The 26,104-nt window shown below is 47.5% G+C and overlaps 1 protein-coding gene across 1 annotated transcript; it reads right to left on the reverse strand.

Moving 5' to 3' along the window:
* Positions 1–1,134: 1,134 nt before the first annotated feature.
* On the reverse strand, positions 1,135–25,572 carry asxl1 (ASXL transcriptional regulator 1). The gene is made up of 9 exons (XM_083656759.1): positions 25,468–25,572; positions 22,905–23,097; positions 19,742–19,917; positions 18,320–18,404; positions 13,114–13,280; positions 11,277–11,373; positions 7,240–7,345; positions 5,907–6,954; positions 1,135–4,197 (listed from the first exon to the last, which is right to left on the reverse strand). The coding sequence occupies exons 1-9, from the start codon at positions 25,552–25,554 to the stop codon at positions 1,549–1,551; spliced, it is 4,608 nt and encodes a 1,535-aa protein (XP_083512885.1). The 5' UTR covers positions 25,555–25,572; the 3' UTR covers positions 1,135–1,548.
* Positions 25,573–26,104: the final 532 nt, after the last annotated feature.

Below are 26,104 nucleotides of genomic sequence, written 5' to 3' on the forward strand. Positions count from 1 at the left end.
CCCCAGGGGTCGTTGGGGGGTCCCAGCAAAAACGTGAATAATTTATTTTCACTAAAATTCCATCCATAAGTAACACTGACAGAATATACTGTACATGTAGGACTATTTTGGTCATGGGTTTCATATTTCTGTAATAAAACATGTAAAAGCAAAAAGCTTATGCAATGGGGGTCCCTGGGACAAAATCTTAAATGGGGGTGTGTCAGTTTAGGGGTCCTTGACATGAAAATGATTGAGACACATTGATCTAGATTTACTAGAACATAACTAGCCAATCACAGAATACAAACAAGGGATTTAACTGCTGCATACTGGACAGGGATTGGCTGCTCCAGTATTCGTGATATCACAAATCATGCTAATTGAAAATCGCCTTTTCAGTGAGAGCAGAGAAACTTTCCACTTTCTGCAGACAATTGTGAAAACAGCCTTCTAATGTCAAACTGTCCAGACATTCTACAGTGAAACTCAAACATCCAACTGAAGGAACGGGAAGGAAAAAACAGATTTTTGACTTTAGGGGGTCTTTAAGTTGTACAAAGATGTTGTATTATTTTTATGAGCATGCACACTGGAAGTGCTTCCATTGTTGCTGGCACCACAGCAGAGCAGTCAATGCATTCTACCGGGTCAGCTAGCCCCTCTGCTCTGCAGCTTGTTCAGCATTGCTGAGCTTAGAAATGAAAACAAAGTTAATCAGAAATATGTTTCAAATTTCAAATATCTATGCTGGGTGTAAAGCTTCTACTAGCATATCCAGAGAGAAAATCTCATTCCTGGGTGGAAAAAAAGAAAAATCACCGTTCAATAGAGGGTATGCTGGAACACTGGAACACGCCCCCTCAATCGGGAATGAGTATCAAAATGAGTGTCAAGTTCCTCCCTGAGCAGCAGGTGTCAGTTATCTAGGCTGATTACTGCATTCAAGCTCAAGTCTTGCTGTGACTCAGTGGGCGTGACCCCACAGTGACTTCTGCCTCTGTGACATCACATGCATACCCTCTATTATGACTATTTGTTCACAATACTGTGCTTAACTGCAGAGCACAGACTAGTGAAATGAGCCAAAACACAAACCAAGGAAACTGTGTAATTTACTCATTTTAATGGTTAAAAAAATATTTCTTTGCGCAACGAGACAAGAACAATACATCCCTCCTTACTGAACAGAAGAGGGACCAAAACAATGATGGCCACCATTTTCAGACTCAAATGATGACAGGTGGATCAAGATAAAGATGAGGTAAATGTTTTTGAGGAGAGAAAACAAAAGAAAAGGCACAATTTACAATCAACCATGCCCCAAATTCACAATAATAATAATAATATAATAATAATAATAATACAATAATAACATCATACAGCTTAAAAAAAAAAAGAAAATCTGCAACAACAAAGAAATACAGACAAATTTTTTATATACAAGGCAAAACTTTGCCTGCCTCCCGTCTGCTCGAGCTAAACCAAGGCTTCTGTACACTCCGGAGTCCCCCGCATGTCCTGCTGGCCTAATACTGTACAGGTTTGTAGTTCTCTTACAACTACACACTATCTGACCACCAGACAGGACACGCACAGTTTGGACGGCCCGATGCAGTCGTCGTGGCAGAAGGCCCCGCAGCCCTGGCACATGATCATGGCTTTGAGGCGGCACGAGCACTTGAGCAGTGCCACCTCGTCGGCGGCGCTGTCGGCAAAGGCCTGGATGCTGCTGAGCGCGGCGGCCTGGCTGGCGGCCAGGCGGGGGCCGCGCAGCTGGAGCACGCCGTCGGCCAGGCTCCGCGAGAACCCGCCGCCGGCGTCCATCACCGACACGTTGGCCGTGTAGCTGACTCCGCCTCCCCCTCCGCCCTGCTTGGGCAGCTTCCCGTACAGCTGGAAGGGAAGAAGAGAGGAGGAGGGCGAGGGCGACAGGGAGGAGGAGGGAGAGCCAGAGGAGGAGTACGGCGCTTTGCCGTGCTCCTTCTTGGCCATCCTGGCTAAAGTCATCTCCATATTGAGCAGTCCCTCCATCGCCCCTCCGCTCAGGTAGCCGTCCATAGAGTTCCCGGGCTCCTTTTTGGTAACACTCATCGGCGTCAGGGGGGAGGATTTGGCGAGGGCCTGGCACGAGGGCCGGATGTTGACCTCGTTCTTGACGCTGGCCGCAGGCGACGGCTGCTGTTGGTAGGGGTGGCGCCAGTTGATCTTAATGGTGGGCACCACCTCCGAGGGGTCGAGGTGGGAAGGCGAGGGGCCATTGGGCGTGGTCCGGTTGGCCGGCTGAGGCGCATCTGGAGCGCCCCCGTGTGGGGGCTGAGGGCCCAGAGACTCTTTGATAACCACAGACTCGACAGCCACCGCCATCTGGGAGCTGTGGTCCGAGGTGCGTCGGGAGGATGAGGAGGAGGGCGGTAGGGAGGTGATGACGGGCACGGCCCCCGGAGCCTGCTGGGACTGAAACTGTGGCATGGCGGGAGCCTCCATCAGACAGGAGACCCCGCGGCTGGCTGGAGACTTGCTGTGGCTCTGAGAGGCCAGGGTCAGGTCTGGGCTGGCAGACTGGGCTGAGAGCTCAGGCCTGCCGCGGGGCCCTGGGGTCCTGGCCACTGGAGCTCTGGACTGGGGCCCCGGCAGGCGGCTGATCTCCAGCCTGTTGGCGTTTGAGTGGGGAGGAAGGACCTTCTCCAGGGGCAGACTGCCCTGCAGCAGCTGGGTGACCAGGGGGTTGTTTGCTTCCACGCTGGACACCGGCCTGGCTGAGCTGGCCGGCCTCCTGGAGGCTGCAGCCGCCGTGGGGGGCATGGCCGAGGGCTTCGAGCCCCCGCGACACTCCTCTTCTGCAGAACTCTGGCTGGAGTCGTCGCCGGGCTCCATTTTGGCCAGAACGTTAGTGTGGCCCCTGAGGCCCTGCGGGTGGGCTGTGGCGAGAGGCTGGGGGTCGTGGGGATGGGCTCGGCCAGTCTGCGAGTGAGCCAGGCCGTTGGGGTAGCAGGGCTGGATGACCGTCTGACCGTGGCGGTTGGACACGTGGGCCTGGATGACTGGCTGCTGGTTCTGAGGAGTGGGGTTGCAAATAACCGGCTGGCCGTTTCTCTGGGAGCTCAGGTGGTGGTGGCGCCAATTCTGGTCAGGGTGATGCTGCTCATCCTCCTGGCTCTCATTCTCACAGTCGGAAGCCGTCTCGGTAGAGTCGCTGTGGCCGCCGGCCTCATCCTCCTTGTCTCTGATTGAGGAGGCCATGTGTGGAGGAGACGAGGCGCCGGTCGGCTGTCTCTCTATAGCTGAGGGAGAGGGCGCCTCCTGGTGGCCGACATGGTGGGAACCATGCTGGATGACACCTCCTGGTCCGGGTCCCTTCCCTTGCTCTCGCTCCCTCGACTGAGAGGCGCTGGCCAGCGTCTGGATAACGTCTACGCCCTGGGCCCCAAACCGGGGAAGAGAGTCGGGGATGGAGGTTGCGACCAGTGCGGTAGTTTGGCGACGCTGCTCTGCCCTCTCCGAGGCGGCGCTAGCAGGGTCCGGCACCTGGCTTTGCCTCGCATGCCGGGCGGCCACAGACTCGGATATAGTGTCTGGCTCAAGAGGCGGCGATGCAGCTGCCTTGTCTGGCAGCCCATTGGAGGAGCTTAGGAGCTGTGCTGCTGTCGCTGCCGCCTCCTCTGCAGCCATCAGCTCCCCAGCTGCCTCCTCTCGAGGTGGGGTCGGAGTGGGCGTCGGCGTCGGGGTCTGTGGAGGCTCTGACGACAGGGAGGTCGAGGTAGTGGACAGAGAAGGGGAGGGCTGCGGTGTAGGCTCTACATTGGAAAGCTGTAGTTGTGCTCCAGACGAATGAGCGCCTGCAGACGATCCCTGCTCCTCCATCCCACCACCTCCCCTTCTTCCACCTCCTCCTCCTCCGTCTCCTCCTCCTCCGTCTCCTCCTCCGGGCTCGACAGGTCCTGGATGTTCTCGCGCTCGTCGTCCACTGCTGCGATCCGGTAGCCCAGCAGCAGGCCGCAGCCCGACCCCGCCCGGGCCGTCGCCAGAGGCTGCAACAGCAGCAGCGGCCTCGCGCTGGGCCCGGGCCTGCTGGGCGCGGGCTTTGATGTCCGCCAGGGTGCGCGCGCCCCCCGTGCCCGACCGCCGCGAGCCCTCCCCGGGGGGCACGATCCGGGGGCAGATCTGGTAGGTGGGGGGACCTTTGACCCAGGGCGGTTTGATTCTGGACAGTTGAATCTGGGACAGGGACAGACAGACAGCAAGTCAAAATCATATCCGAGTGCTGGCTGTTATTTCACCATTGATGTAAATCAAACCAGAGGCACAGATCTAGTGTATGGAAATAATGCGATAGTATTCGATCAGCGTCATCATGGTCGCTGCGGCCATGTTGTTGACATAGCGCTGCGGCTCTCAACTAGCGACGGCCTATTAGTCGCTTTGGATAAAAGCGTCTGCCAAATGACGTAATGTAATGTAATCTATGTGAGAGCAGCGCTAAAAGGAAGCTAGCCGCCGTTAGCGTTACCTCTATCGTCTATCACTGTTCCTGTTGTGTTCCTGGATGATGGCCTGCGTTATACATGCTGTAGTAATGACAGCAATTAAGCCCCCGTGGTTTGTTTCTATGCTATCTCTACCGTCTGCAGACGTGAAGGGAGCGAGAATGAGGATACGTCAGCACAGAAAGTTGAACCTGTCTCTCCTAACTATCCACACATCCACGTGTGGATAGTTAGGAGAGACAGGTTAAACTTTCTGTCAGCTCCTCACTAGAGCTGTGCATCTTCACTGATCTCACGATTCGATTATACAAGTCTACGATTCGATTCGATTATACGATGCATCTTAAATCGATGCATCACTTTTTCCGCAATACATGATTTATTTTTTCTCACTTTCTTTTTTCTCACTGTGTGGCTACTTTTAAAATAAAAGTGCATTTGGAATTGCATTGTATTATGATCCATAATTAAAATAAACAACTGCATGTACTTACATTCTATTTTATTTGATTATATTATTATTTATTTTTTTTATAATCGATTTTTGATATTTGTTAATCGATTCAGAATCGTCCTATTAAGCATCGCGATGCATCTCTGAATCGATTATTTTCGGCAGCTCTACTCCTCACAGCAAAGTCTGTTCACCTAGTTTCTTTTTGTTTATTACAGGCATTAATGGCAGCATACAAACAATAACCCTGGTTTTTTTATTGCCGTCATCACCATCGCTATACTAGACCATAACGCAACAGAAACGACAATAAGGCTGTTACTCATTGTCAGCTGCAGGACGGTATGTCAACAATATGACCGCGGCGACCGTGATGATGCTGATCGAATACTAGGAATGCACCGATATGAAAATTTTGGCCGATAGCGATAACCGATATTACCATTGCCGTTTTGGCCGATAACCGATATTTACCAATGTCGATATGATCTATATAAAAACACATTTCTATGATAATCACATTTTGTACATACTGAAAAACGCATGTAAACACTGAATTTGAAAAAGTAATGCATTTCCTTATTTCCAAAACATTTGGAAAAGCCCATAAATCATAGATTTACCGCATTGTTTCCTCTCAATGTGGAATTTTTGGCTGATACCGATAACACCACTGCAACATCGGACCGATGCCGATATGCTTGCAGATATATCATGCATCCCTATCGAATACTATCTATAGGTTCATTTTGAATTCAAGTTTACAGTGTAACAATAAGAACCTGAGTCAGCTAATAAACTATAGCAACATAGGCCTACCGCCTACAAAGAAATATAGGCTGGACTGTTAGTTAATAGTTCTAGCTTGATATCTCTCACTGGAGGTCATCTTGTTAAAAATGGTAAATATGAATAATTCAACGGCACAGCCCAGCTAAATGCAACCACAACCCAGAACCTCCAAGACCGATTGAAGTGGACCGTACCCGGATAGGCGGGACCTTGGGCTCTTCGGTTGTCGGCTGCGGCTTCTCCGAACGCACACCGTCGATTGTGGTACGAAAGGACTGACGGTCATCAAGCCTCGGCCTTTTTTCGGGGAAGCTGGAGACGGCCTGGGCCTCCTCGGGCCTCCTCTTCTGCTCCTTGGGCTGGGCGGCGGGCACGGGGGTGGGGGCGGGGCTGGCAGAGGGGCTGCTCTCGCGGCTGCTGGTGGCCGTGCCCCCGGTGATGGAGGTGGCCACGGAGGCGGTATCATCCAGGGGATCGGCGGCGGCGGCCGTGCTGGAGGACGCCGAGGAGGACGAAGAGGAGTCGAGGCCCGCGGCGAAGGCTCCCTGTGTGTCGGAGGGCGAGGAGGGCGAGGAGGCCGGGGAGGAGGCCGAGGACGATGAAGGGGAGGAGGAGGAAGGCGAGGAGGTGGAAGCAAGGACGGGGGCGGCCTCCTCGGGGAGCAGGCGGGCCGTGACTTCTGGCTCTTCGTTGGCGCTGGTGGAGGCCGGGCTGGGGCTGGGGCTCGGGCTGGGGCTGGGGCTCGGGCTGGGGCTGGGGGTGGGGGTGGGCGTGGGTGTAGGCGTGGGTGTAGGCGTGGGAGTGGGGGTGGGCGGCGGAACAGCAGCCGGCTCCGCAGCAGGGGAGGGCTCCGGCTCCGGCTCCGGCTCCAAGGAGGCACCTTCGACGGGGAGCTCCAGGCCAGACTCGTCCTGCAGCACCACTTCACCTTGGACCACCGTGTTGTCGGACATGGGGGAGCCCAAGGAGACCGCCGAGGTGTCCAGCGAGGCGCTGGGTTCTGCCGCTTCTGGGGACTGCAGGGCCGGCGTGGCGGCCTTGCAGAGGGTCCGGCGCGCCCTGCGACGAAGGTCGGCCCGGGTGCGTCTCCTCATCCGGCCGTCTCGCCTCCGTCGACCCACGCTGCGCCTCTTGGGGGCGCCGGCCGCCGCGACCGCCACGTCGCTGTCCAGCACACTCGCCGCCACGTCAGCGGCTTCGCTCACAGTTAGCTTCAGGGACTCCTCTCGCGTCAGGCCAGACCTGCACGTACAGTGACAAAGAATCAACACGTTGAGTCAACACTGGAAAAATACAATGGCTATTCGCTGTATTCACACAGCGGCCAGAATAGATTGATGTCATACTCAAGGTCAGGCTACAGCAACTATAATGATGGGACCATAAGCCGACACCAGTAGTGTACCCATCTGTAACGTTAGGTAACGTTGATTTTAAGTCAACTACTTCCATGTTGTTAATGTTATATTTATCTCAAAAACCCTCAACACTCAAGAATGACTTGAATGAAATGCATTGCTTTCTTACTTTTGGCCATGGTACTCTTCGAAAAACTTCTCCTTCCATGCTTCTACCTTCTTCTCTTTCTCCATTTCCTGCCGGAAACGCACCTGCATCTCATGGGTAAACTCACCTGAAGAGGACAAACACATGGCAAAGATGTCAAGAAGACTACACTACTACAGAAACGATGCAGATTTGTGTTTCAGTCTTTTTTTTTTTATAAAAAATAATAATCCAGATTTTTTTTTATCCCATTTTTATCCCCCATTAGTGCTATTTTTTTATTTATTCATCTTGGTTGCTGCTCCACCCTCTGCCGATCTGGGGAGAGCCGAAACTGGTTCCACGCTTCCTCCGAGACATGGGCAGTAGCCAGCCGCTTCTTTTCACCTGACAGGGGAAGCTTCACCGGTAGGACATAGCACGTGGGAGGATCACGCTATTCCAACAAGTTCCCCTCCCTCCGAACAGGTGCCCCAAACGACCAGAGGAGGCACCACTTCAGCGACCAGGATATTGCATGTTTTGGTGAAGGGGTTCCTATATGAAGGAGACCCCCGGGAGGCACGGGGAGAACATGCAAACTCCACAGAGAAAGGCCCTTTTGACGACCCCACCCGGGTGGTGGGCACTCGAGAACATGCGGACGGGCACACACTCCTTCAGCGCTCACAGCGTGCCAGGTGGGAATCGAACCCAGGACCTTCTAGCTGTGAGGCGACAGCGCTACCACTGCGCCCCCCTGGGTTTCAGTCTTGTCGGTCTTTTTTTGCATTCCTGTGCTCATCTATACATCATGTTGCAGTTTCTTATCTGTATACATTTCTGTATGTTCTCTGCATATCTGTCGGGACATATTCTGGGCACCTTTCTCCGCATATGCTACCTCCATCAGTAAATATATTCCGATAACAGACAATTATTATATTAACTCATTCACCGCCAATGACGTCTTTGACGTGTTATCAGCAATGGCCTTCCCCGCCAAGGACGTGTTTGACGTGTTTTTGTTTTTATTGGTGCAGCGCCTGCAGCAAACACTTGCCCAGCCTGTCACACAGACACAGGTCCCTGCCTTCAAAGGGTAGCCGACAGCACGCGATCAAACACATACCGCAGCTGTTGTTTTGAAATTGAGCAAGAGGGAAAGCAGAGAACGGGTAACGCTTCCTTGTGCAGATAGGAGAAACGCCATTGAAACGCCGAGCTGGAGTCGCCTTCCTCTGTGCCAGCCAGGAGAAAACGGGAGAAAGTAATCAAGAGATGTGTTTGATCATCGGAGGAATGAGGAAATGATCGATCAGTTTGCGAGGGCGGTGAGGACGTGTTGAATAGCCGAGGGGAAAACGGGAACGATCATAGATATGACAGGGAGACATGGACGAGGACGGTGTACCAGAACAAATCAAAATAAACACAGGAACAGCTAGGCAGCAGCGGGCAGAAGGCACTCACAGCAGCCCGCTGTCCTTCTCAAGAGCTCTTCAGTTGATTCATGAAATCGCTGGGCTGCTCGCCCTCCAGTGTTGCTCCTGGCCAATCCCAGCGCCACAGGGCGTGGTTATTGCTTATCCTATGTTGGGTTAGAAATCTAAAAGGGGGATCGTGTGTGTGTGTGTGTGTGTGTGTGTGTGTGTGTGTGTGTCTGTCTGTCTGTCTGTCTGTCTGTCTGTCTGTCTGTCGGTGTGTCTGTCTGTCTGTCTGTCTGTCTGTCTGCACACTCACACCGAGTAAACTGTATTGTTGAATGTAAAAAAAAAGCACTTCATGTGTGTATATATATATATATATATTTTTTTTTTTGTCATTTGTGTCCTAACGAATAATATTTACATGTCTGATGTCAATACAGTTCAAAATAAAAGAATTGAGAGTGAGTTATGCCTGAGATTGTGCCCTTTTACAAAAATGCTTTTTTCTCCCTTTTCTCTTCCCAGACAGGCTTTTTTGGTGAACATGGGGTGTATAAAAAGGGTTATAAGTAGAGTACAGAACATGCTAAAAGCTAACTTTCTTTTTGGGGGTGAAAGTAGAGACTTAGATCTTCATTTCGAGGTATTGGACATCACTGTAGTCCTAGTACAGAATTTACTGTGGGTCTTGAAAGATGACCAAACATTATGGAAATACTTGGCCTGTGCCAAAAATGCCAGTCAGATATTGGCAGTGAATGAGTTAATTATTATATTATGTACTTTCCACAATGTTACTTTTTCTGTAAATATGAATCTTTGATCAAGTGAATTCATAGCTAGTACCGTATTGACCCCGAATATAAGATGACCCTGCTTATAAGATGACGAGTGATGACCAAATCAGGTTTTTATAAAGGAAAATCTAAATTAAATCAAATGTAAATCACATTTGTAAATGAACGACTTCTAGTATTTAAATACCACAAATTTAAAATAAACTGTAGTCTATTGGTATCTCTACTTAGGGGGGGAGGAGTCATATTCGGACCAATGCAGTAATAAATACCGTAAATTCCGGACTATAAGCCGCGGCTTTTTTCCCGTTTTTTGGCCCCTGCGGCTTATATAACGGTGCGGCTTATCTATGGATTTTTTCAGAAAAAAAAAAAAAATACAAATAAAATCTCTCTTTTTTAGCACTCTTTCTAACTATAAATCCACTTCTGTTTTAATTTCCTCTCTTGCCCTCTTTTCACCACACCGCGGACACTGTGTGCACTGTAAAAATAAACAACGGTGGTGTTGTGTTATGTTGTTTTGTTGAAATGTTACGGTAATACGGTAAATGGGAGCTTCCTCAAACAGCCATCTCTTTCCCGACAATCCCCTCTGTGCGTGACCACTTACATATGGTAATTACGGTAAGCAAACGGCCACTCGGCCAACAACTCCCTCCCCCGACTACCAGGAGAAAATCACAAACTTCGGCGAATTCACACAAAGGAAGATCAAGGAATATTCACAACAAGACGAGCAGTAGAAGCAACACTCTCACTTACCATGGGGAAGGTACGCAGAAATTCACACGACGCAGCTTTCAAGTTGAAAGCAGTCAATCTCGCATTAAAAGAGGGAAACAGAGCAGCAGCGCGTAACCTGGGCATCGATGAGTCAATGGTGAGGCGTTGGACGGTGCAGCAGGAGGAACTGTCTCAGTGCAAGAAGACCAAAAAGTCCTTCAGAGGTCATAAAAGCAGATGGCCCGAACTTGAAGATTCCCTTGAAGATTGGGTGTTGACCCAGAGAGCAGACGGCCGAGGCGTTTCCACGGTGCAGATCCGACTGAAGGCCAAAACAGTCGCCACCGAAATGAAAATTGAACATTTCAGAGGTGGGCCATCTTGGTGCTTCCGATTCATGAGACGAAAGGGACTGTCCGTCCGGGCGAGAACTACTGAACAACTCCCTCCCGACTACCAGGAGAAAATCACAAACTTCGGCGAATTCACACAAAGGAAGATCACGGAATATTATAGGAGTGTGAAAACATCCACAATCACCAACGGGTTCCAAAACGCTGGACTGCTGCGGGATGAAGAGGATGACGCCGCCACAGCTGGCGCTGAGGGCCGTCAGAGGCTTCAGAGGCTGTTCGATGCCGACAGTGACGAAGAGGAGTTCGTTGGTTTTGAGTGACAATGAAGGAGAGAGGAGAGTGGTTGACGAAGCCACCCTGAACCTGTTCGTTTCCGACACTGAAGATGAGGACTTTGGTGGTTTCAGTACGCAGGAAGAAGAGGAAGACGAGGATTAGTGACTTGACTTCTCTGGTTACAGCCGTTTGCTGCACATATAGCCTATTGTTGTGTGATTTTGTCTGGGGATTAGTGACCTGACTTTTGTTTTGTTTTGTTGAAATGTTAATAAATGGGAGCTTCCCCAAACAGCCATCTCTTTCCCGACATTCCTCTCTGTGCACGAACCCTTTCATATGGTAATTAAACATCAAAACACCCGCGGCTTATAGACCGGTGCGGCTTATATAAGAAAAAAATAGTCAATTTTGGTGCTGCGGCTTATAGACCGGTGCGCCTTATAGTCCGGAATTTACGGTAGGTAAAATAAGTATAGATAGAAATCACTCACCCTCGGCAAGCCTCTCCTTCCAGCTCTGGGAGGCGTGGGTAAAGAACTCATTGTTGAGGGCTGAGCTACTGAGTCTGGCCATGCTATCAGGTCCAATCTGCAGGGAGACGGGACATGATCAGAACCACCACATAAATGAAAAGTAAAACAGGATGGAATAGACAAATGGGCAGCAACACACGTTCCCATTTGAAATGAGCTGGAATTTGATTTCACAAATGTGTACACATTTTACTTGGGAATCACAGTTAAGCATGTTTTAGTACATAAGTACGTAGAAAAGGTGCAGAGCCCTGCATAGGGGAAATCCAGTGTGCGCTCGTACACCAGGCAGTACAGTACAGGCAGTGTTGTAGTACTCGAGTCTGAGTCCTGGACTCGTTTTCAGGAGTCGTGACTCGACTCGGACTTGATCACTGATGACTCGGACTTGTTAATTGATAAAAACAGAATTTTTGTTTTGGTTTTTGTAATAGGCCATAATAATTTGGCATAAGATATTAATACCATGACAAGGGTAGGCACGTGTGTTCCACCTACATGTGGATTCACACTGATGTTCAGTGACTCCGGTCTCTGACTCGGATTCAAAATAGGGCTGTGAATCTTCACTGGCCTCACGATTCGATTACGATTCAGAGAGCTACGATTCGATTACGATTATCGATGCATCTTAAATCGATGCATCACTTTTTTCCGCAATACATGATTTCTTTTTTCTCACTTTCTTTTTTCTCACTGTGTGGCTACTTTTAAAATAAAAGTGCATTTGGTATTGCGTTGTATTATGATCCATAATTAAAGTAAACAACTGCATGTACTTACATTCTATTTTATTTGATTATAAAAAATAAAATAAAAAATAATAATCGATTTTTGATATTTGTGAATCGATGCAGAATCGTGCACGTCCGCATCGCGATGCATCTTATAATCGATTATTTTTGACACCCCTAATTCAAACCCTGTGGACTCGACTCGGACTCAAGATATAGTGACTTGACTACAACACTGAGTAGAGTTCAAACAAGCATCTACCGACATCACAGACCATCCGTCCTTGTATCAAATGCTCGGACAACACGCAGTGTTTCCCCCTAGAAAAAATGTCAGGCCTGGAGGGATTTTCGAAACGTACCCCGACCGCAACGGTGGAGGCCCTCGCTGGCAACGCTAAACTTTCTATGTTGGCAATGGCATCCCAAGTATCATCATACTATTATGGGATGCGATGCGAACTGTTGTATTATGGGATGTGCGTTTCCCAGGCAACGACACACGTTGACACGTTTTGGAACAGCGCCGCACACTGGCACGATGCTCCTAAAAGCAAAATGCTTATTGTTTTTAATGATTTGGCATCTTCTATTACTGTCAACACTGTCAACAACAGTATTGTTGTATTGTAATCATATGCCATAAAGGTTTATTGAAATTTTGAGGAGAACAGGAAAGAAAATCTGGCCTGGCGTGGGCGCCGTTGGCCTGGCGGGCCCGCCAGGCCTGTAGAATGGTAGGGGAAACACTGACACATTTTAAATTCCCAAGTAAATAATACCTTTAAATGTATTAAAAAGAGCCAGTAACGGGGTCCAAGCATTTTCAACAGGGAGTGACATGCTGCAAACACGGATGAAGCTTTTAGATACATGCTCAGATCCAGTGCAGCCCGCAGTGAGGAATCAGAACAAAATAGCCAATACCAAATATCTCAACAATGGAAGAAGATGCGGAGCAACGGTCTGAGGTGTTTGTTGACCATCAAGGAAACAATGACCCATTGTCCAAAACACCAGTGTTGTCCTTTTAGTATCTAATGCCGTGTATGGCCACGTACCTGCCGGTCGACCTCGGGGAGGAGCTGCAGCAGCTGCTGTTGAGCGTGTGCAGGGAAGGCGGAGAAGGTCCTCACGTTGATGAGGGCCCTGATGTTGGTGTTGACCAGGATGGAGCCTGGCGTTTCAAAGTCAACATCCACCCCTCCTCGGCTCCTCTTCGTGGGGCCTGCGAGAACCGAAACAAGGCCTTTTAACTCAATCGCCACTCGCCACATCAGCCTGATGCTGAAGCTAGCTGCAAGATCATGACGGAGAAAAGCAAGAGTCTCGACATAGTGGGCGGCCAGTCAGAGACTGGAGACTGACACGAAGCGGAATTTCTGACCACTAGAAAACTCAAAATCAAAATAGCCCCCTGCCTGCAGAGGCTTCACATCCACTGGACTTTCATATCCACTAATGAACAATTAGTCCAATGCCAAGTCAATCACAGAGAGCACATATTACACTCCGCAAAAAAATATATAAAATAGTTTTTACTGAGTGAACTGAGACCCACAGACTAGTTAACAGTCTCACTGGGGTGTGTGTGTGTGTGTGTGTGTGTGTGTGTGTGAGTGTGTGTGTGAGTGTGTGTGTGAACTTGTGTTTCCACCAGGTCATACATTTCACGCTGGTCATGCATGATGCAGCCATGGCCGTCAGGGCGCCCTCTATCTGACAAGGTGATGGAGTACACCCTGAGGCCGGTGTGGCAGGAGTGCCCTTTTGAGTGTTTGTCCTTGTTTTTCCCACCAATGCTGGAACCCAAACATTTGTTGATGTTCATCTGGATTTTCATTAGCTGGTGTTGTTATACAAGGCTCTTTCACACACAGATCGCGCAAAAAAGGCTTTGCAGAAAGCCTGCAAAGCCTGGCAGCCTCGCCACAGAAATTGCTTTCACACACGGGCCAGCAGGATGGCCACATTCCCGCCCCGCGGTGTCCTTTCAGGCGACAGCCACTGCTCCTGGATTGAAAGGCGAGCCGCTGGAGGCATTTCCACTCACACAAATTAATATTTTCATAGGTTAGTGTAGCCTAGCCTACTGTATGATGAACTGATTTCGAGAGGGAATATCCTCAGACCAACTCGCCACAGACAGCTATAGCCCTCTGAAGCTTATTATTATATCCGTTACTTTTATCTACCAATGTCAACATCGTTTGAGCATAAAGCCTAACCGCACGGAGCATTCCTCCTGGCGTCCCTGCAGTCATGATTGTATAGGCTACTTTTTTTTTACTTTCACTCGTGCACTTTCTTGATACATGAGGTGATTTCCCCTGTAATTTTTTTATGAATGAGCTGACCATTCGCACCTTTTCTGGCTCGCTGCGACGACGCTTTCAAATGGAGGCGGGTTGCCAGGTAACCCGGCGTTGTGACTACCTACCGTCGCGGGACAAAAGGCATAAAACAATTATCCACCAACGCGCGTTCACGACTTTCACATCGGAGGCGCGAATCCTATTTTCCGTGCAGTTTTCGGCTTTCAAGGCCGGTGTGAAAGAGCCTACAGATACAATGTCATGATCGAGATGCAGCAACAACAAAAAAAGGGAGGAGAATGCAGCCAATTACAACAAGGGACAAACAGACTAATATGTTCATTATGTACCATGACCACCTTTTAGTTAGTTGGCTATCGTTAGGCGATTGATGACCGATGTAATTCTGAAGGTATTAAGTCAGCAAACACACTCACTGAAATGAACAAATTCTATATTTTCCTGACAAGACTAACTCTTACTGATCATAATATTTTCCTGACAGGACTAACTCTTAAAGATCATATTTTCCTGACAGGACTAACTCTTACTGATCAGGATATCGAAGCCTCCCTAGTCCCTATTGTTTTTGTAGTATATCGTTTTTCTCTAAATAAGACTTGGTAGGAGTCACCAAACGTTTGATGCTGACGATTAGCGAACAGTTACATTGCGTGATTTACCAAGTCATGGCTCCAGATATTTGTTGTCCATTCTCAAGTGATGGATCAGATTAGACTGTGAAGAGACATTTTCCTTTTCTGAAAACTGTGAATGAAATAAGATGTTGAAATCCAATGATTAATTTTCATTTTATATATAGACTGTGAATCCTAAATGTTTATATTTAGCCAAATGCTACTAGATATGTTTATATTTTCATACTGTTCCATGTTGTTTTTCATATATGATATAGAGAAAAGATATCAACCATTTATATTTAAACTTGTTCCAAGTGGTTGTCCTCAATGTAGTTAATGGCCTTAGTGGCCCAGGCAGCAGCAGATGGGCTTAATGTCCTAAAAAACATGTGTAACTTTTAAGGTGAAACAGCCTTAACCCCTGAAAATGATTACATTTAAGGCCTGGTTAGCACAGACTTTTAGTACAGAATATCAGTTACTTTTGTTGAGTTCATGTTGCTGCTATGTAACTATGGCACAGTGATCTTCAAACTCAGCCAGAAGTGACACTTCACTCATCTAAGGGGACGCTATGAAATGTCATCATGATGGTGTGGTAAAAGTCACTTTCTATTGGTTTATATCAGTGGTTCCCAAACTGGGGTACGCGTACCCCTAGGGGTACGTGGAGGTACTACAGGGGGTACGCCAAAATAAATCTGACCCCCCCTCTCCCCCCCTCCGGCAAAGTTAAACCCACACATGACCCACACACTGGCATTCTGATTTAAAAAGTTTGGGAACCACTGGTTTATATGGACTGCTGCCATACAGTGTATGTACGGTATGTGATATGATGTGTGTATATATACATAGTGTATATATATATATATATATATATATATAAAAATGGTAAATGGACAGTATTTATAGAGCGCATTTTATATAGTCTATCGACTACCCAAAGCGCTTTACATGAATACCTCACATTCACCCATTCACACACCGACGGTGTCCGCAGCCATGCAGGGCGTTAACTGCTCGTCGGGAGCAGTTACGGGGGGAGGAGCCAGCCTCGAACCAGGAACCTTCCGATTCCCAGGCGACAGCTCTACCTCCTGAGCTAATGCCGCCCCTATATATAACTGGGGCTGGACACAATCTTGTCGCAGTGTAGGCAATTTAAAACATTTTCGGGGCAAAACGGGGGCATTTGCATCATTTTGGGGCACTCTTAAATTTTTTTAATTGTGCATAAATTTGCTAACGCATAGTTAGTGTGAATAACAGTACTGTTTGTATGTTAGGTGTGTTCTTTGTCGTCTTCTGGCAACCAGCTTGCAGGTACTAAGTGTGTGTAATGCCAGGATCAGACTACACGATATTTTTTGTCGTTCATGATGTCACCATGTCAGACGAGGCCATCATACTGCCAAAAATTTGTGACATGTCTTGGTCGGGAGACTGGCCACACTACAAGTGTATTCTCGCTTAACACCGACAGAGCATCGTATGCCACCGTCATCACGTCGTCTGCTGTCGTCAGCGAGTTCACAGGTCGTCGGGGAGGCGGACCTGTGAACGAAATCTCCCAGCATGCATTGAGGCTAATACATTGACAAGAAATGGCAACCAAATCAGCCTAAATAGGCTAAGTGGTAGATAGAAATAATGTTTATGTTAGCACAACATGCAATTGTAGAACATTTCAATATTGGACAAAATAAAACATTGAAATCAAAACACAACCCTATGTGAAACATGTATGTAATCCAGGTGCTATATACAGTATATCCCTCGCAGATTTAACATTATTTGGATGAGTGACAGCCTCTACTGTGATGCACTGTGATGTCCGCTCCAGCCTCCAATAAGACTTGGCTTACTTCATGTGCACGCCCACTATTTTCTTGCCAGCTGCTGCGAGACGAGAAGGAAGAGAAACGAGCATGCAGCCGACTCTGCTGAGCTCATGTTATTTGTAGTGAGCAATGCCCATAGAGCCGCAGTAACGAGTCCGGAAATCATCGATGCTAACAGCCCTGGTTCAACACAGTTTTCGCCTATGGGAGTTTTGAATGGGTTTTTGGCGTGATGCTTCTAATAATCTCTCTGAGCAACGCTGGCTTAATCAAACGCGAACCAGTGTTTAGTAACATCATCTTCACACACGAGGACCACTTTTACGAGTTTTGAAGCTTTTACTTGCCGTTAAAAGGATGGCTAGCTAGCAAACGGCTAAATGAGACTACACTTTTGAGTCGATGGGGATATATACGTCAATAACGTCACCACTTCAAAGGGCGAACACGGAAATTCTCTTTCCCTCACCTGGTTCAGCCCGTTCATCCCGGGGTAATCAGTGCACACATCAACAACAGTCCAGGTTGAGTGCTGACGTGACGTGGAAGCCTATGCGACAGTGTGTAGTTCTGGATTAGCTTAGCTGGAGCATTTTACTTCTAGGGCTCGCATTTACGCTTCAAAACTCATGAAAGTGGTCCTCATGTGTGAAGATTATCCCGCTGAACCTTGGTTCGCGTTTGATTAAACTTGCATTGCCCAGAGACCTTATTTGAAGCATCACGCCAAAAACCCATTCAAAAATCCCATAGACAGAAACAGTGTTGAACCAGGGAGTTCGGGACTTCCGCATTCAGCCTACAAAAATACGTCATCCCTGCGGCTCTCTATTGCCCAGGCGTTTAAACACAAATGAAAACACCCTAGCCTTTTTATCTTTTTTATTCTTTTGAGCGGAGCGGTGAGTGCGAGCGGGTGAAATCTGTATCGAGCCGGGAGCGGTCTGGAGCGGAGCGGTCTCCCCAGGACCTGATACCTGTCTTCCGGGGCGTCAAACTAGGTGAAACCATGTCAAAAAGACTGACATGCCAGTCTTTTGAAAAACCTCAAACAACAGGTTTACGACTGAGTATTGATATGAAGATTTACAGAACTTGATTCTAAAATGGAAAAAATACATTTGTGATGAATTTAGTGTGCTGGATGGAATAAAGAGAGCGTGACTTTAGCACAGGGGTGTCAACCTCATTTTAGTTCACGGGCATTCATCAGTGATTACAACAATTCTGACTTTAATCTCAAATGGGAATTGTGACTGTAATCTCCGAATTCTCACTTTAATCTCAGAATTCTGACTTTAAACTCAGAATTCTGACTTGAACTCAGAACTAAATAAATGTAAATGAGATGTGTCAAAAATATCACAGAGGACATGAGAACACACATGGTGGCATATGATCCGTAGCCTCTGGACTCTCACGCTCCAAAGGAAACAAAGGAAGTGGGAGGTTGAGCGTGTTCCTTACCTGAAGGGACGTGCTCTCCGTTCACCTTGAGAGGAGTGAGGACCACGCGAGGCATCATCACAGCTTTCTTCCTCTGCCTCCCCGACTGCAGCAGCAGATGGTGGGACGGACAGCAGGTGGACACAGGACAGACATCAAAATGGATGTTAGGAATTAAGTTCGGGAGACATGACTAATTTCACGGCACTAAAATTGAGTTAAAGCCCCAATCAGTAAGATTTTTGACATTTTTTACTGTAATATAACAGCTATTTAGTCACAGGACATGGTAGATTGACTTTTAATAGGGAGACCCTCGTCTTTATTTATCCCACACCGCCCTCCATTGGCCAGCACTGGGACTAAGCAGTTTGCTGTCAGCGTCCCGTGTCAATAACATAGAAAAAAGAAAAGCATGCGCGCATGCGCTGTACAGCGTAAGCGCTGTGTTCATGAAAACGAGGAAGTAACTCGATTCGGATTTGCTACGAAAATGATGTTTCACGGAACTATGGATTATTATTTCATCACGTGGTGAGTACCCGATGTCACAACATGTACATAGAGCTTCTGGCGCTGTGTTTTGTTGACTTTGAACGGCGATATCGTTATCGATACTAATGCACGCAGAGGGCGCAGTTGGAAATCTTACTGAATGGGGCTTTAACTCCAAAAATATAAATAGGTAACAAAAGACTAAGTTCCTCCAGCGTTCAATAAGCCTTTAGGAGTTGGGATACTCTGGAAGATGATAATGCAATACCAATATTTATTATTTTTTTGTCCCATTTTTATCCCCCATTAGTGCTAATTTTAATTTATTTATCCTGGTTGCTGCTCCACCCTCTGCCGATCTGGGGAGAGCCAAAACTGGCTCCATGCTTCCTCCGAGACATGGGCAGTAGCCAGCCGCTTCTTTTCACCTGACAGGGGAAGCTTCACCGGTAGGACCTAGCACGTGGGAGGATCACGCTATTCCAACCAGTTCCCCTCCCTCCTTCCTATATGAAGGAAACCCCCGGGGGGCACGGGGAGAACATGCAAACTCCACACAGAAAGGCCCTTTTGACGACCCCACCCGGGCGGTGGGCACTCGAGGACATGCGGACGGGCACACACTCCTTCAGCGCTCACAGCGTCCCAGGTGGGAATCGAACCCAGGACCTTCTAGCTGTGAGGCGACAGCGCTTACCACTGCGCCACCATGCCCCCCGCAATACCAAAAAAAATTGACAATTCAAAAACCATGCCATGGCGAAAATCAAAACTATTCTGCACAATCTCCATGCTCTCAAATGCTCATGCATGTTTGTCCGTATAATATATGATTATTCTTTGTATGAATGTGAAGCATGATTCTCTGGATTCTTATAAGCTGCTGTGTGTAAAAGGTTCAGTCCTGCGCTACATTCCATCATGTGCGCGATGTCAGGTGGGCCATACCTGTCTGGAGCGGCTCAGTCTGGTTTGAGCGTGCTGAGTGTGTTGGGTGTGTTGGGTTTGTGTGTCGGTGCGTCCCTGTTGTCCTGCTGCCCTGCTGAGGCGGGTCTGGGGCTGGCTGGGCGGGGTCTGGTGCTCTGTGGAGCAGGAAGCACTCGACGAGCTCTCGTCCACCGAGGCTACACAGAGCGGAGAAGAAAATCCGATTTACAAATTCACTCTGTTGATGCCGAGTGGAGATCCAACATTCTCTGCAACCCACATTTGGGTCCTAACCAGTGTAGGAATTTAGCCAGGGGCAAGGGCAAAAATGCCCCCCCCCCCCATAAATCTCAATGTCCCTAAAAACCATGATCCAGGGGCAAAAATTGCCCCCAAGATTTCCATAATTTTCTTTCCATTCAATTCATTTAATTTCCATCTCTAACACACACACACACACACACACACAACCAACACCTGCAAGCTGGTTGCCAGAAGAAGATGAAGAAAACAGTCACACAAACAGTGCGCTGTTGTCTACACTACGCTTTAGCAACTTTATGCACTAATTACTTTTTTAAGTGCCCCCAAAATTGTGAAAATGCCTGAATTCTTTACACCGTGGGGGCAAAAAAATTTTTTTTCCTACACTGGACCTAACCCTGAAATATTGTCCATGTATTCACAAAACTGACATGGTGGAGCCATGCTACACTGGTCTGTTATCAGAGGCGCTAGTGATAGTAACAAACAGTTTTTGGCATTTTGGATGGCACCATTATCACACCATGCCCCATAACGGGCTCGATGGTACACACAAGCACACACAATTAAAAAGCGTGACTGTACATAACATAAAACATCTCTGATCTAGGCCAAGGCTGCCTTTGTCATGTGCACATGTAACCATGGCAACAAACATCCATAGTCAGAAATATATATATACACACCAGGGAGAGAGAGAGAGAGAGCAGGAGAGAGAATCACTGGTTCAGCACGCTGTCCTAGTTGGAGAGGCTCCATTCAGCCTATGAACATCCAGGCAGAATGGTGCCATCAGGGCACTTTAGACTGGGCTTTTTAACTTGACCTCTTATAAAAAAAAAAAAAAAAAAAATCACCTGTGCTTTAGCATTATGTCCTGATGGGAGGACATGAGATACTGACTTCAGCCTGCCAGCAACACTAAGAGCAAATTCATTGTCCTCAATCCTGTAGCTGACAAAGTGGGGACCACGGAACCAAATGACTTGTTCATTTGAGCTCATTGACAAAGTGGGGACCACGAAACCAAATGACTTGTTCATTTGAGGTCATCGTTTAGTAAGATTTAAACTAAAGGAATAGTTCACCCAACGAGACTAGGTAATCCTAGTTAAGCCGGACCAAGACGGCTGCCACTCAGTGTCAAAGGATAATTTCCTATTTTCCACAATGTATGCGTCTAAGGGACTCATCGTGACATCAATTTTTTCAAATTGGTTGAGTACTCACCGAGATAGCCTTGTTTACAGCTCGAGCATTATCGTCAAACGACTACCAGTGTAACCCAGTCGGGCAATTGCGCACCGTCATTTCGCGACAATTCTGCTTCTACAATAGACACTTTTCACTGGGCCATTTTGTGCCAAAAAGGCAAGGTAAACAGAGGTGCAAGCAAAACACTAATGAGGGTTTCCAGCTTCCAATCATGGAAGTTGGAAACCCTCATTAGTGTTTTGCTTCCACCTGTTTCTCCCCTGCCTTCTCGACACAAAATGGCCCCCGTGAAAATGGTCTATTCCGAGGCCCTTAGACACATAAATAATAGGGTCTAGGTTGGAGAAAAAAAACGCAATTAACCTTTAAGCCAGACCCAGGACTGCTACCACTCAGTGTCACATAAGTAAAGAGCTAGCTCCAAGTTGAGTTCACACAGCTTTAAAATGAGTTCACAATTTTGAATTTTGAACTAAGTTCACAATCCCCAAAAATTAAGTTAATTTCTTACATTTTTTAATGTGCTGCTCCGAGCGATTCTTTTTCAATAGAATCACCAATATTGCAGACGATCCCTGCAATTATTATGAAATCACCCCAAAAACGTTCACTCCTGCGTGACTTTCTCCAACTGCTGTTTTATCCAGTTGGGGAAAACTGGATGGAATGGTTATGTTTTAGATAAGCTTTCGTCGCCACTGATTTGAAACAAAGTCCACACACCAGCTTGCTCAGGTCAGTTGGCTCTCCTCTGAGTCTCTCATTCGGTTTAAAGCCAAAATATTCCCACTCGGAGCTGTGGAGTTTGGCTGACACAGCTGAATGTGACCAACTAGTTGATTACAGGTGATTACAGTCACCTGTGACCCAGGCTTCATTCAGCTGCTCACCACGCATGCATGCCTGTTTCAACAATGGGGAGTCAGTGAGTGAGTGAGTCAGCAAGCCCCCAAGGCTCCTCGAGGCCAGACCATTCCCGGTCCGGCAAAATGTTTAATTCAATATTATATACATCAACAACATCTAAATCACACATGGGCAAAATGCGGCCCCAGGGGCCGGCCCCCAACGTCCTCAAAAAAAAAATCAATAAAAGGCAGAATTATGTTAGTAAATCTCATCTGCTACAGCCATTGCATTTGTATCACTATTATATCGGGAGATTAACGAGAAATTACCAATCACAACGGGAGATAGGGTTAATAGGGAGACTCCCGCGAAAATCAGGAGTGTTGGCACTTGGCAGGTATAATCTCCGGAGTGTTGGCAGGTATAATCTCCAATGTGTGGCCCTTCACTTACTTGATGTAAAGGTCCTTACACACCGAGCACGTATTTTTCGTGCGATTAATTCGCACATCAATAATATTTTCCGAACCTATATCAGTCAATGCAACCGTGCATACCAACGGCGAAGTTTCGCCCAGCGTTATTGCGGTGTTTATTTTTTCGAACCACGGTCGATTTTTCAGAAATTCGCTTCCGACGTGTACACATCTGTGGCTGTGATTGACAGGTGGGTCAAAACTTGCATCGCAATTTCGTGCCGTATATTCGCATCGCTCCCGATGTGTAAGGACCTTAAGTCAGTATGGCCCTCAGGAAAAAAAAATGTTGCCCACCTCTGATCTAAATCATCCAATATGGGTCACTGGGAACTAATGTAATCAAAATGGCTGTTAAGTGGTGTGCGCTGTGGCGCTACCATCGTTGTCTCCACTGGCGGCAGCGGTGGTCTCGGTGGAGTCGCAGCTCTCCTGCTCGGTGGCGTCGGTCGGGGCGAGGGATGGGCCCGGGCCCGGGGAGGTGCCGCTGGAGCCCGGGGGCACGGCGCTACCAGCCGGGTCTGTTGCCGCCTCCGACTCTGCCGATGCCTTGGTCCACTGGAGGGCGTTCTTCTGCAGGGGGGGGGGGGGGACACAGCATTGAGTGAACGGTTAGCAATGCAATGTTGAGGTTACGCGGAGTTAACGGCTTTCATTTTCTACCAATTCACTGAGTTTGCAGTCATGCACGTGCACTTAAAGGCCGGCTTTACCGTGGGGAATATGAATATATATTAAATCTCACGCCCCTAAGGTTTTCGAATCCGTTGAAATTTTTGAAATTGGTTGTTTCCCGCCAGAGATATCACCAGCTATGGAAAGCTAACCTAGCTACAGTATTCTATGCGGGTGAACAAGATGGCTGCCTTTTGCTTTTCGTCGAGAGCTCTGAAGGGGCGTGGAGGACCTCTAGAGGCGGGACCATCTAGGTCAGTACAGAGACGGTATGTGCAGACAGACTGATCACTACAACCAAGAGCAGAGGCTCCTCATCCAGCTGTGTCAAAGAGAGGTGTAGTTCATAGGCGCTCGAGTTCCGCAAGCGGGGAGGGAAGCCGGGTGACGCGTAACGCGTCATCCGGCTTCCCTAAAGATGTGAGAGATGCCTGATAGGTCAGGCAGTGAAGCTCCAATTTCAAAAAAATTCTACGGATTCTAAAACCTTAGGGGCGTGAGATTGATATATATTCATATTCCCCACGGTAAAGCCGTCCTTTAAATGCACCCTTACACTCAAGTATTCACTAATACTGGCTACCTTTGAGTTCATATTGATGTCACTGGCTCGATTTCAAACAAAAAATAAAGATCTTGAGACAAAATGCAGAAGAACAAGTAATGCCACCTGTCAGCAATGATCAAGTACACATTTGTAGACGGATCATATAAATCTCTATGTTAAAAAAATCATGTATAATCATAACCAGTGGGCAAGCCCACCCCCTTTCCCCTGAAGATGCGGAAGTCTTTGTTTAAGCTGTAATTCCTCGAATGGCCACTTGAAGCTCAAGTAACGTTACAATAATGATTAAAATACCCCGTTAACGTTACTTGAGCTATACCTTTGATGAAATGTTGGCCGCAAAAACGTGTGTACTTTGATGGTAGAAAAAAAGCCATTTGCCCTCCCCAGTGACTGAACCACGTCTAATAGCACAAATCCACAACCTCCTCTTGTCTGAGTTTTCTTTCTCCGACGGGATTCTGTAAAAGCACAAGCCAGGCATGTCTCCTCGTCGGTTAGTGCAACCAATAGCACAACAGGTATCGGCTGAACAAACGCAGCGTGAGAAACTAGTCGAGGCGGCCAGCAGAATGAACAAGTTTTTTTTTGACCGTCAGGTGGGCGTTCCCGGCAGCACGTAACGCCCCTTGAAAGCTATGAATAGAGACACTGCAAAACGTGTCATAATTCAGAAGCCAAGACGGGGGAAAATACAAGGAAGCACACCACTGCCTGACGACTGCAGCTAGCAAAACAAACCGCAGCTAACCGGGGCGAATGGAGGAACTCTCGTCGGATATAAATAGTTTTGGGGGTTTTACAGGGATTTGGACAGTTTTCTTTTTAGATAATGTCAAAAGATTATTTCAGTACACTTCCTCCAACGGAGAGGGAAAGGTACATCGAGAAAATTAACTCAGTTGGCCTGGAGCAGTGTCCCTTTCCATTGCCCAAACAACGCTGGACAAACGATCCCACACAGTGGCCTGAAGTGAAATACTATGACATGAGCTTTTAGGCATGTTTAAATGAATGAAAATAACACTGGTGTAACGTCAGACAGATGGCATCAGATGTGCTGGCATTCTCCTACAGTATGTCACGTAGTTGCACACAGAGATCATATATATGAAAGATGAACACTCCAACTTACTTCCTTGACAGCTAAATCCACATTTTCTTCTCGCGAATGCTCAATGGCTTCCTTGTTTTGCTCGGGAGTACAAAAAAACTTTAATTGGCGATTTTTTACATTTGTTGTCTGCGCAGCCCACCACACAACAGCTTTTAGCTATGTTTAATTCAAGGGAAATGACGCTGGTGAATGGGAGTGAAGGGAGCGATTTCCCCCGTGATGGGCGTGGCCTATTTCATGCAGTGTCTCTATGTTTCCATTCATGTTAAAGGTACAGGACGGACAAACCCCGTCTTTATTGTTGCTCTGCTGTTCAGCCATCACAGCACACAGCTTATTAGCTCCGCCTCTGTTTGTCTGTCTGTCTGTCTGTCTGTCTGTCAGCAGGACATCTCAAAAAGTTATGAACAGATTTGCACAAAACTTGGCAGAAAGGTTGATCGTGGTTCAACTTTTCACACCCACTGGCCAAGAGGGGGGCGCTGCAATGGGCGTGTTCAAACACAAAAAGGCACCCAAAACCCTCATCCTAACCCAAAGCTTTATAGGAAGGCTGGTTATGGGCCAAGGACTAACTTAGTACCTTCAGAGTGAAGAGGCTCATGCGTCCCGGCAGCTTGAAGAAGATGCTGTTCTTGACTCGGTCTCCCCTCACCTGGGAGTGCAGCATGGTGACCAGACAGGCTAGAGGAGCTGTACCACTGCACGGACACGGACACGGAAACGCACGGACACGGACACGGACACACACACACACGGACACACACACACACACACAGTTCAGTTACAGCATATCTGATTGGGCACAGGCAGGAGTCAGAAAGCCAGCAACTTGTAATGGTCACTAGGAGATTGATGTAGACTTTCTCTCTCTCTCTCTCTCTAGTCGACAGTTTGTATTTATGGGAAATCCAATATGATGTGAATGTGTCATTACAGAACTTGACCTTTCTACTTGCCAACTAGGCTAGTTAGAATAACATGATCTTCTACCACAATATACTCAAGTTTGATGGAATTCAACAAGAACTAAATCAGATGTAGTCTCATTACAGTTCAGGTTACTTCACTTTTTTTCCCCCAGAATCGATTGGAAACTTGGAAAATAACACCCAGGTTGAACATAATTGGAATGATCATTTAAGGTGCATAAGGACAGTAAAATAATTTGGTTTGCTGAAACCAGGACAAATAATTGTGATGACAGTATTTGGCTAAAT

Source organism: Poromitra crassiceps (genome assembly GCF_964638095.1).
Source record: "Poromitra crassiceps genome assembly, chromosome: 20".
NCBI classification, from domain to species: Eukaryota; Metazoa; Chordata; class Actinopteri; order Beryciformes; family Melamphaidae; genus Poromitra; species Poromitra crassiceps.

Coding starts and splice junctions, on each gene's coding strand:
- asxl1 (XM_083656759.1), bottom strand. CDS start 25,554: ATGCTGCACTCCCAGGTGAGGGGAGACCGAGTCAAGAACAGCATCTTC. Junction 13,281..18,319: donor CGGAGAGCACGTCCCTTCAG/GTAAGGAACACG, acceptor CGGTTCTCGCAG/GCCCCACGAAGAGGAGCCGA. Junction 11,374..13,113: donor TCCCCGAGGTCGACCGGCAG/GTACGTGGCCAT, acceptor GTCTCCCTGCAG/ATTGGACCTGATAGCATGGC.